The sequence below is a fragment of the Lethenteron reissneri genome, chromosome 32, assembly GCF_015708825.2.
Source record: "Lethenteron reissneri isolate LAM-NWPU_2019-01 chromosome 32, ASM1570882v1, whole genome shotgun sequence".
Taxonomy (NCBI): Eukaryota; Metazoa; Chordata; class Hyperoartia; order Petromyzontiformes; family Petromyzontidae; genus Lethenteron; species Lethenteron reissneri.
The window spans coordinates 12120300-12132662 of NC_083810.1; the positions used below are offsets into that span (position 1 = coordinate 12120300).

At 49.2% G+C, this 12363-nt stretch overlaps 1 protein-coding gene across 1 annotated transcript in view; it reads left to right on the top strand.

Annotated features, from left to right (window-relative positions):
* The window catches only part of FLT1 (fms related receptor tyrosine kinase 1), an 83327-nt gene that overhangs the window by 19065 nt on the left and 51899 nt on the right, over positions 1 to 12363 (top strand). The window contains exons 3-6 of the mRNA XM_061564013.1: positions 4325 to 4545; positions 7501 to 7625; positions 10066 to 10243; positions 11391 to 11521. Coding sequence (XP_061419997.1) covers positions 4325 to 4545; positions 7501 to 7625; positions 10066 to 10243; positions 11391 to 11521 — 655 coding nt within the window. The remainder of the gene's footprint in view (positions 1 to 4324; positions 4546 to 7500; positions 7626 to 10065; positions 10244 to 11390; positions 11522 to 12363) is intronic.

Here is a 12363-nt window from a genome sequence, read left to right on the forward strand (position 1 = left end):
CGCCGATTTCCACACAGATATCCCTCCCCCAACCGCAACCCCGCCCCACACACGAACCCAGAGTGAATTGTTGCTCACCTTGATCATTGAAGTGGTGGTTCGTCTCCTGTTTACAGCCCTCAATCAGCTGTGGAAATGTCACATTCATATGATGGGGGCGAGTCCAGTGCCGAAGTATCCTTTAATGTAGTAGCTATGTAGTAGTAGCTACTACTACTGCATGTGTAGTAGTGTAGTAGCTACTACAACATATGTAGTAGTACTACTACATATGTAGTAGTAGCTACTACTAGTAGCTACTACTAGTAGCTACTAGCTACTACTACTAGTAGCTACTGCATGTGTAGTAGTGTAGTAGCTACTACTACACATTTCCAAGGGCCCCGCGCTAAATGCTTTCCAGCTATCAATTCCGGTTCAGTGATTCTGCACTTGCTCTATTACTATAGCACTATACCGCCTTCAACTTTTATGAACGACTGGGTGTTTACGGTGAGCGATTTGTCGTATGATCTGGCTGTATTGCAAATGAAAAAATACAATTACTTTGCCATGCGAGTTCTAAATGTGTGCTTTAATATTGACGTGTTTTTTTTAGTTAGAGCCCCTTTATAACAACATATACTACAAGCCCCGCACTAGCTTCATCCGGCACTGGATGAGTTTAGCTAACGTTTAACTTTTTTATTATATTAGCAGGTAAGGCCCACTGAGCTAAAACGCCCTTTTAATCTTGTTCAGAAGCGACCTGGCCACAAATGAGAGCTTAAGTAAATAGCTTGTCACGTGAACATTTATAGCAGCTAAATACTCAAAAAAAAATGTTGATTGTTGATTCTAAACGTGGAGGGGAAAACCGGAGGACCCGGAGAAAAATCCTCGCGACCACAGCGAGAGAGACACGCAAACTCCAAATATACAGCAGGCGTCAGGGCCGGGATGGAATCTACGACCTCCTGCAGACCAGGCGAGGGAGTAAACATCCCCCACGGGACATACACACATACCATGCACAGAGTCTAAACATAGAACAACCACTGTTGACTTCCCCGACGAGTGCTACTGTACACTACTTCTTTTATTGACCCCAGAGTGTCGACGGACCGAGCCAAAAAAAACCCCGAGACCAGGACGTGAGCTCGCATCCGTCTGACCGTGAGCCCGCTCCGTTCGCTTTCCCGCCGAGCCACCTGCCTCGTAGCCCCCGACCCAAAATTAGATTCTTCCGATTGAAAATGTTTCCCGCTAATCGCTGCAATGCCCCGGTGGGGGCACTTCTGGAGATTTCCTTCCTCTCGTCTTTCGGTTAGCTAGGGGTGGGGGGGAAGGGGGGGGATGGCAGGCAGGAGGGAGGGAGGCAACACAAAAAGCGTGTAGAACGAAGCCCAAAACAAACAACTGCAACGCATCGTTAGCCTACGAGCGTTGTTGCGTTAACCACGGAGGGCAGTTGTCTGGAGACGTCCCCGAAGGCGAAAGTGTCCAGGTCCACCGAGTTGCCGTGTAGGCAGCGCGTGTTTACCAGGCACCGCAGGGGTGCGCGGTTCGAACCTGAGAGCCGCCCTGGTTAACCACAAAACGTCCAGTGACATTGTATATTTATTTATTTTAAAGTAAGTCGACCACGCGTGTAGTTGTCGCTATCCAACATTTAAAAAAAAATTAGAGAACCTCGATTTAAAGCTTTCGTGACTGCAGGGATTCATCTTCTTGGTTCTTTCGGTGAAGTCACGTAGAAGAGAAGTAATAAAATAATAAAAATAAAACATGATAAAATTATTCTCACGACGTTTCGGCCACAACGCAAGCAGCCGTCCTCAGGTCTGTCGCCTCGACACCTGGTTTCACCTGAGGACGGCTGCTTGCGTTGTGGCCGAAACGTCGTGAGAATTATTTTATTATGTTTAATTATTATTATTTTATTATTTCCATTCTACGTGACTTTACCGAAAGAACCAAGAAGATTAGAGAACCTGTTTGGGTAAAGCCGTACACAGCGACACCCGCTGTGGGTCTACGATGAAGCTGCCGCAGACAGCACTGGGACTCCTCTGTGAGACACGGAGAAGACGACGAAGACGAATAAGAAGACGAAGATGAATAATAAGACGAAGAAAAAGACGGTGGCTTCTCTGTCCCAGCAGACACCGCGCGTCGCGTGCGCCCCAGCGTCTGAGAGGCCACGTGGTCGCGTCGACCGTTCGCCCCAGGGGGCCAACGCCGTAGCAGCAGCAGCAGCGGCGGCAGCTTCCCAAGAATAGATGAAGGCCGGGCCAACTAAACACAGCCTCACTAACACGCGCCTATTGTCTGCCGCGCTGCCCGTAAACAAAGGCGCCGCCAGGATACGCCGTTCCGTGTTGCTCATCTCACGCACGGGAGGGGGGGTGGGAGTAAATCCCAAATAGTTTTTGTTTGTGTTGGGCAGAAACTTAAATTTTTTGTCTTTTTTGTGTGCATCTAAGACCAAAATTAATCACCCCTCAATCTGCCCAGTGTCGTCACACTTTGGAAGCAAAGCGAAACTGAGCGGGATTTGAAGCCTGCTCGGTTGGGTACTTGGATATGTAAATTGCTGTGGAATACGTGCGCGTGTATGTTTGTTGAACTTCTTTCGCACCGTACGTAGCCTAAGGACATTTCGGCTGTGGGGGAAAAGCACAGCGCACACAAATGCGACATTCTGCATTTCGGAATCTGACGATGCATCGTTTCTTAAAACGAACACGGATTCTTAAACTGCTCAACAACGCGTTCAAACGATTAATGTCTGTGAGAATGCATTGTTTGAGATGTATGCACGTGTACATGCATAATGTTACCTAATGGAGTGACACAAGAGGTCGTAAGAAAAATTCAAACGATGTAGCAGAAATGAAACGATAACAGAATGAAGTATATTTGCATGAACTCACGTGCCCTTAATCGTGACAATGTATCATTCGCTAAGGGTCGGTAGAGTTATTGCACGCCGAGTTCAGATTTACCTGTTGTTAGCTTTACATTCGATTTAAAGAGGCTCGCAGTGACGTTTAGAAACGTGCGTTTGGAGTATGTGGCTGCTGCGATGCATATTCACGTGATAAGCCTCTTCGTGGAGCTATCATTTGTGTATTCAAGTCGCTTCTAGTAAAATAGTTGTATAACTCATTGGGCCTTACCTGGTAAAAAAAAGTTAAAGTTCATTGTTTTTACAAAATTTTCACGCTTACTCGAACACGCCGCTGCCATGCTGAGATAAATAAAATAAAACGTTGAGCTGGCGTCTTGATAGACATGCCCCAATGAAGCGTGAGTTGCACGTGCGATCCGTATTTTCATTTTTCTTTAAAAAATATATACATAAAACCCATGTCTGAACCAGCACGCATTCCATCAGATTGCATCATTTACATCCAACCGCACCACGCCGGCCAGCGAGCACTGGTGGCGACACAACGCGCGTCGGAGTGAGCACCACCACCACCACCACCTCCACCACCACCACCTCCACCACCACCACCACCACCACCACCTCCACCACGACCACCGCCTCCACCACCACCTCCACCATTACCACCTCCACCACCACCACCACCACCTCTACCACTACCTCCACCACCTCCACCACCACCTCCACCTCCACCACCACCACCTCTGCCACCACCTCCACGGCTGTGCCCACTCCTTCTGGGAGAGCGGCAGCATTAAGCAGCTTCAGCGGAAACGCCTCGCGTCTTCCAGTTGACCGCATATGACGCGCGCGATAAAGAAAGCGGAGCCGTCTGCAATTGCTTGCACGCAAAAACAAAAAAACCTGCTTCTTATGAAAGGCATCCACGCGAAAGGGAGCTCTAGAGCGTGAACCCTAGAGAGTGAACTTTAGAGAGGGAGCTCTCGTCAGCCCCATCTCGAGGAGTGTATCCCACGCAATGTCCCTCGACCTGCCGACCACTGTCAACCACAATGTCAATGCCAGATGAATTTGTTTCAAAACGACTCCGAATCGAAAGTAGAACCACTTTGTTGTCGCCTTTTGCGGACCACCAATGATCCGAGCACCACGGGTTGGAAACCGCTGCTCTAGCGGTGGATTTACACAGTGCCATAGGATTTCATATAGAATAACAATCATTAGACAGGACGTTATGATAACGATTGTAATGGGTTACTGTGACCCCTGCAGCCATGGAGGCAACGCGTTCACGTGAAGGAAAAGGAATGGATCCTCGGATAGATTCCACGGGGGGGTAGGTGTGTGGGAACGCTGACTTTATGATGATTATGACGAGTACGAAACTGAACGTGTGACACTGAACCCTCTCACCATCGTGCTCCGCTCTAGCGGGAGCGACCCCGTGAGCTGGGCCTCTCCGCGCAACGAGAGCTTCGTGGCAGCGCCGTGCCCCCACCGGGGTCGCCAGGGGTTCTGCGCAACCCTGCACGTGCCCCAGGCCGCCGTCGAGGACACGGGCCGCTACCGCTGCTTCTACAGCAAGTACGCGCCCTACATCGAAGGGCTGGAAGGCTGGGACCACTCCGTTTCGGTGTACGTCTTCGTGAGAGGTGAGTCAGGGGCGGGCGCTCAAAGCGGCCTGCGTTACTGCTTTTTCAGGGCCGCTGGCACCACGGACCTGGTGGTATCGGGAACTGCCCACTTTAGGCTCCCGCGATCGCCGGCGCGTTGCGGTGCTGGTCCGCGTCCCCGTCATTTATGAGCCACGAGGCACTCCTTTGTGGCATCGGCTCCTTCTCGCCGTGTCCTCCCTGCGCTCTCCTATCGGCCGTTGGACGGTCGTTGAGCGATCGAGGGATCTCGGGTGAAAAATGTTAAATTGTTGAAATTATTTTTACGTAAACTTAGGCGAGTTTAGGCTATCGCAAGGTAAGGAAGTTTACTTTTATTGTTTTGCCCCTTTAGTGGATGTAAGCGAGGGTGCCACTGACCACGTGTCATTGATCCTATAACATAACGGCTGGTTCTGGGGTGTCACGTGGCGAAATGTAAACTCCCGCGCCCGGTATGCAGGAGGTCGTGGGTTTGACCCCGACCCTGACCCCTGTATGTTTGGAGTTCGCGTCGTCAATCTCCCCGTGGTCACGTGGATTTTTCTCCGGGTCCTTCGGTTTTTCCCCCACAACTTAGAATCAACATGCTTTTAGAGTATGTGGTTTCTATAAATTTCCACGTCATAAGCCACTTCGTTGACCTGTCATCTGTGATAACCAGGTCGCTTCTGAAAAAGAGCTATACAGCTCAGTGGGCCTTACCTGGTAAAATAAAAATGAATAGTTTTTTTCTGAGGTCGCATCATCGCGACCGTTCCCACACCAAGCCAGCGCACTTTCCAGTGGTCATGGGGAACGCTGCATTTGTTGGGAAAAGTTGGAGCCATGCGAACGAAATGTGTGGCAGGTGGCATCGACGGGGTCTTTGCTCTGTGTAATCAGCATCGAGGGTCCAAGGAAGGAGCACGTCTCATTTTTGTTGTGTTGTTGTTTTGTTTTAAACTCGATACATTCCGCGCGAGTAATCCTACACGAGTGTAATTTGGGGCCAGGATATAGCTCGGTTTGTACGGCGGCCGTGCTCCCGATGTGCGTTAATGCAGGAGTAATAAGTAATAATAGAGTGCTGCCTTTTGTAGATTTCGTGGAAAGCTGCTCCCCGACGGCTGAAGCATCTGGCTATATTTTGAGGTGGCTCATCTTCCACCGGTTTACCCTATGATGCTCATTTCCCTCGAGAGAGAGAGAGAAAGAAGGCTCATTCATGAGGACACGGGTTTTAAGTGCGTGGGCGCCCTAATGAGCAGATTGACGTCGGGAGGAGGGCATGTCATCAAGGGCGGTGTGCAGAGTGGAGCCCCGAGGTGGAACGGAATGAAGGAAGAGCAAATACACGGACGGACATTGAACCTCTGGATTAAACAGCGCCGCTTGCTCGTCAACCTCAACCCGCTAAACTCCTAAACCCTTTAAACGACTTCCCGTCCCATGCCTAATTATTTACTTAGAATATTCCCTCCGGCTTGAAAGAAAAAGAGAGAGAGAGAGAGAAAGAGAAAAAAGTTTTCGTGAACAGATTATCCAAGCCCTGTCTACGCCACAATTCTAATGGTTACCATTGTTTGGGTCCTTTCTTCAGACGCGTCTAATACACGGACGATGGGTGTGCTGTACATGCACTGGGCATCATTCCCATGTCGACGATGAATCGGTTTCATCAAATTGTATAAATTATTATGGAATGTGGCAGGGTCCCTGTTGGCAAGGTTCCATTTATTTAGTTACAGCAAAAAAAACATTCATATGAGAAATGATCAATCGTCAAGACGGGAACGATGCCACGTTTTCGGAGGCACGCTTGTTGTTGTTGTTGTTTCACCCCAACCAGAGTGCGGTTTGCACTGCTGCGTAAGACGATAGCAGGAGCGCGAGGGAAATCTTTTGCGGACCGCTCTTTCAAGCCGGCGATGGTCGGTGTGTGTAATGGCAGAAGCGTTACATCGTCTTGAAAGGGGTGGAAGTTAATCGACATTTATAGCACGTGTGTGACGCTGTCAAAACATGGCCAAACATTCCTTCCATGAGGAGATTCTCAGAGAAGTGACAACTGGTTCCATGTAAATTGGCAAACATAACTTTGGCAGCCTTTTTCTAAATATTCCTGGGAGCGGCAAAGAAATCACATTCAGAGTTGGTAATTTCACAGATTATAATTTTTCATACGTCAAAAAAAAACTCTTTCCAAAAAGAAAACATTCCTTTCCCCTTGTGTTTTCTAGTGCCATAGCAACGTGAAGTTAACCGTGAAATTTTTATGTTTAATTTTAAATATGTGGTTGGGCATTTTTGCACGCGATAGATTTTTCCCGTGTGTGTCGTCAGTCGTAACGTTAAGGATATAGAACTTGGCGTTTCTCAGGACCAATGTCGTAAAAGTGCCAATTATTTTATGTTATTGTCAGAGTTCAGTTTGCGGGTAGTGGGAATACACCGGTTATGGCACGAGGCTATCAACCCAGCCACCTGAGTTGGATTCCTGGTCACAGCTCACGTCAGTGAACAATTCAAACAAAAATGTGTTCCTTCTGAATGCTTACTATTGCATTGAGTGATGCTTATTATTATTTTACATTCTGTAATTTCGCATAGAACTGGGAGGGTGCCCCTGCCTATTAACATCTCGCAGTTTACCAGCTTTGGTTCAGTCAAGCCTGACTGCTGGTGAGATACTGAATTTCAAAATCGGTCCACTTTGCTTGTGTGAACCAACGCTGCTCAAATAATAACAACTCCCAGAGGGCCAGGTGGCTGAGGGGACATACATCAAGAATAAAACGCTTTCATAACTTTTGTTTTGAACACGCGGCCACAGATATGCGAAGGAGTCGCATCGCCCGCTCATTCATTTCCCCGACGTACTCACCACACGTGCACGTGCCGTCAGCCTTCGCATGACATGGTTCGGCTGACGCGGTTGTACGTGCCGCGTGCCTTTTGTTTCTTTTCTCTCAGACTACAGTCGGCCCTTCCTGCAAATGAGTCGCGATGGATTGGACGTCGTGTACCTGTTCAAGGGCAGCCCGTACGTCGTACCCTGCCGAGTGTCCGCTCCTGACGTGAACGTCACGTTCGTATCGGTGAGGATCCCCCCCCGCCCCCGCAGTGCAATTTTGAACGCCGTTCTGGATACGGTTGAAACTCTTATCGCATTTGCTCCTTCTGTCCGTCCGTCCGTCTTGCAGGGTGGGATCACTCTTGCTCTTGTTAAGGATGATGCAATGTAAATTAAAAGCTGTGTTAGTTTATCGTCTCGGCCGTTATTACGGGCTCATCCGATCGAAAACTGGGAACATTGATTGAAGGGTTTAGCGAAAAGCTTGGCGATAACAACATGCTCTTCATCAAGCCTCGCAAATAATGTCCGTCACACGTCAATGCTGGAATTTTCCAAACGTATGAAAATATCTTAATTTTAAACAAAGGTTGTTTTTGTTTGTGTGCAGTCATTGGTGACCACGGTGTGGCTATGAGCTCACAGCCCGGTCTAATCATTTGAACTCTGGAATTGAGTTCAGGATTCGAACTCAGCATCTCAGCAATGCTGTGACACGGAATAGGCCACATGTCCTCCTCCTCCTCCTTGACAATGCGGCTTCACTTGATTTACTCGATCTGAGAACACAGCACCTGGGGCTGTGCCCCTCTAGTGCATGATAGAGGCCGGGTTGTATGGAAAAAAATCCCCAATAAGGACATTAGTGAATTGTACCCGGCGTGCCCTCAGTGCAACGATCTCCAACAGCTGGCAGCATTTCTTGGAAATGACGAGTAGTTGCTCCTTGTTATTATTTTTTTCTTACAAATTTCAGTCTGTGACATTCACAGAGCTTCCTGTAGGATCGAGATCAATTGCAACATGCCACGCATGTGGATCGCACCTGCTGCCTCCCACCCCTGTGTGAACTGAGGACGATGCGAAAACTCCCTACCCCCCTAGGCCGGAGCCTTTAGGCTTTAGACGATGCCAACCCGTGCCACTCTGCCCAACGCGCATTCCCCACCCCTCGTCGCAGGCGCGTCTTTCGGCGATGTGCGGCAGTGAGTCGAGGCCCCAGTTCGAGGAGGTGGTCAAATCTGTGTCAGGTTTCCCAGCGAAGGAATCTGTGTGGCCTCCTGGGAAAATCAGGGCTGGTGATTGGCCTGAATCCATTTGTGGATTAATCATAGCCTCCACGTTCTTTTTGCACTCCAAAAAAAGAACGAAATAAGTAACTAACATTGTATCACCTGCTTGTGTAACCTGCCATGTTGTCAACAGACAGGAGTGCAGCAAAATCAATTGCTGCACTGCACTATGCTCCAACGTGGTGAAGTATAGTCTAACAACCCCAATTTTTGGCATGGTGCAGGGAGGCCCTCATCCAGTAGTGGACTTACAAAAGGCCTGTACATGTGTAGGACTCGTACTCCGGATGTCTTTCTTTCCGTTCCGTTTATTCACACTCCGAGTTCACCTCCTCATCGTCACCGCTCCGCGTCTCTCTGTTCTCTCTCTCCACTCCGCGATTCCGTTCCGCTCTCTCTCCGTCTCTCCCATGGTCCGTATACTCCGCTGCTACCCTACTCTAGACCTTACAGATGCATGGCTATGACTGCTACCACACACCGTGTCCTCTCTATCTACTGCTACCGTACTCTCTCTATCATCTCCCTATCACTGTTACCGTACTCTCTGCTCTCTCTATCCCCGGGCACCATCACTCCAGCTCCAACCAAGACTCCCGTCTCTCTGAGATAATTAATAGTCCCTATTAATTAATTAATAGTCCCTATTAATTATCTCACCCCTCGCTTTACCCCTCGCCCCCAGGCCCCCAGCCTCACGTGGCCTTGTTATTCCCGCCTGAGTGACGCCAGTCATTAAGTACTTACCCGCTTAACCAATCACCGGCCTGTGTCCCCCGGTTACCCCTAACACCTGTCGCGCCTCTTAACGGCGTCTCCCTCACGCCCAACAACAACAACATCGTCCTCAAATACCCCTACACTGTACACTGCTCTCTTGCATAACAACCGCAAAAGAGAACGCGTGGCGCGGCATATTTCAAGTCCTACACATGCACAAACGTGTACGCGTCACCTGCAATGACAAACCTCGAGGCGGAGATTACTGGAGTCATGGACACGTCACTGAATAGATGATACTTGCATTTCCTGTGTATATATATTATTATTGTGCAAGTCCTCTTCCTGGAGAGGGTGAGCACCTCGTGACGTTCTGAGAGCTACTTTGCAACGTAATCGAGTCGCTTTTCCATTACGCTTGCGGGTTGCAGCGCATGTCGTTGGTTTACATTGTCCGACGTTTCGCTCCACGTGCTAGAATCTGCTTCAGGGCCTGATTTGCGCCGCTCATCCTGTTTTGGAGTCGCGATTTCCTATTGTAGACCATCCAAAATGTCCTATCGGTGCCGACATTTTACGTCCTTTCGCATCAATCCAGGGGAATGCCAGGGTCCCCAGGGTTGACTCGATCTCATCAATGTCTATGAACTCTGCGCCTGTGTTGTTCACCAGTACATACCCTCCAAGCGGTACCAGCCAAATAACAAGGACCTGCTGTGGGACCCGAAAGTAGGCTTTACCGTGATGCCGGGCCTCATCACGGAGCTGCCAACCCAATATTTCTGTGAGGTCAGCATCCAGGGCAAGACCTACCACTCTTACCGGTTCTTCCCGCAAATCTTGGTGAAAGGTGAGCAGGTGTCTCTATTCGCCAGACCAACAAATGCCACGAGACAATTTAATAAAAGGTAATATATATTCTTCTTGGCTCTTTCGGTAAAGTCACGTAGAAGGGAAATAATAAAATAGTAGAAATAAAACATAATAAAATACAATTCTCAAGACGTTTCGGCCACAACGCAGGTACGGCTGCTTGCGTTGTGGCCGAAACGTCGTGAGAATTTTATTGTTTTATTTGTATTATTTCCCTTCTACGTGACTTTACCGAAAGAACCAAGAAGATGAATCCCTGCAGTCACAAAAGCTTTAAATAGAAATTTAAAGGTAATATATTAGTTTTATTCACTTGTCCAAGAGAGTGTCACTGAGTCAAAAGAATCTATTTCTTTTCTGAAGAGAATCCTGCATGGAAATTGGTTGGACAATTGCAGTAATGGGTGTCTTGCTTGTGAGAGGAAACACTCAAAGCTCTGCACGTACAAATTCAATAACTCATCACCGTACTGCCATCTCCTACCCACTTCGCAACCCAAATCTACAACACGAGGTATTTCCCGTCCCCAATTTCATTGTTGACCGAATTTAACCAAGGGATCTGACAAGATCACGTGCCGTAAGGTGGCCATGAGAATGTTATCCCCTCATATATTTCTTGTCCGACTCCTCCGGTCCCCCCCCCCCCCCCCCCACACGGAGCTTAACGCTCATTAATGACATTGGTCAACTCTCCTATTGCAAGTCCCTACAGTGAAATAGTCTGCGATGCTCAGTGAGGCTTCCTTGGTAAATTCATTGACGTCAGTCTCAATCACACTCACTTGCTCTCGGCATTATTTGCACCTTGTTGTGAAGTTGCTCCGTCAGTGCGACAATGCACCGTTTCTCTAGAACTGCTACGTACAACATATATATAACCAACTTCTGATGCTAAATCTTATAGTGTCGGCATCGTCGTCGTCGTCATCACACTGACTTGTCACTAAGTCAACACATCCCTCAGGAGCTACTCGTCACAGTCTCATCACCGGCACCGTTTTTCTCATCTCGGAACCGCCGATTTGCATGGTTGGCTACGTGTGGTGTGAAAAACGTTCAACAAACACACACACGCACGTGCTACACTGTGGTGTGCGTTTGTCCATGTGTGGCGAGAGCAGACGGCATCCTCAATATCGGGCCCAACACCACGACCGAGTTGATGGTCGGCGAGACGCTCTTACTCAACTGCTCCATCACCACCAAGTTCAACGTGGCACTGAGGATGAAATGGCTTCATGTGGATCGACCGGTCAGTGTCGCATGCGTGAGCACGTGTGCGTGTGTGCGCGCGCGCGTGCACTCCGGGGAGCGGGGGCACGGTGGCTGAGGGGCCACTGCGCTACAAACTCGGCGACCCGAGTTCGCTTCCCACTCGCGACCGAAAACGGTGGCGAATAGTGAAACCAGTCCTTTGTTCTCCTCTGTGTGTCCACATCAGCACCGGGGAGACAAAGGCGGCCACGGGCGTGGTGTTGGCCACCCACCCCATCGTGTGCTGGGCCGGCCTTAATGGATAATACTCGCTAACTGAACTTGCCCCCAAGAAGAGAGTCGTTCTACGGAGGATCTTTGACTTGTCTCTGTGGTTGCTCGCTGGGAGGCAGCCTCATTGTTAACGCGCGTCGAGGCTTCTCGTGCCTCGCCGAGTGGATCAGAGCGTCCGCATCTTCCTGTGCCGGTGGGATGCACGCTGAACGTCAGTAAAGTTTCCACTCTGCTGTCACTCGCCAGTCAGCGACACGTTGGATCGCTGCGGGGATAGTCTCGTAGTCTGTGATCTTGTAACCGGAAACGATCACTCTCCTCTTTTTCGAGGGAGACCTGTGGCGACACGTGTAAAGGCAAGCACCGACACGTCGGTTGATCCCTTGGCATTGACTACCACACTGTATCGTGTTGTACGTGGAAGTATTGATTATTTACAAGATTACGCAAATCGTATGCAAGTTGCGGGCTTGCTGGTTATATATGAATCAAATCGTGACCCCCAAATCGTGTCCAGTCATCAATCTGCTGGGAAAGCAAAGGACGACATGCCTCGTGTTGTGCGCATTGTGCATCGTGTGGTGCGTACTGTGTTGTGTTTCGAGG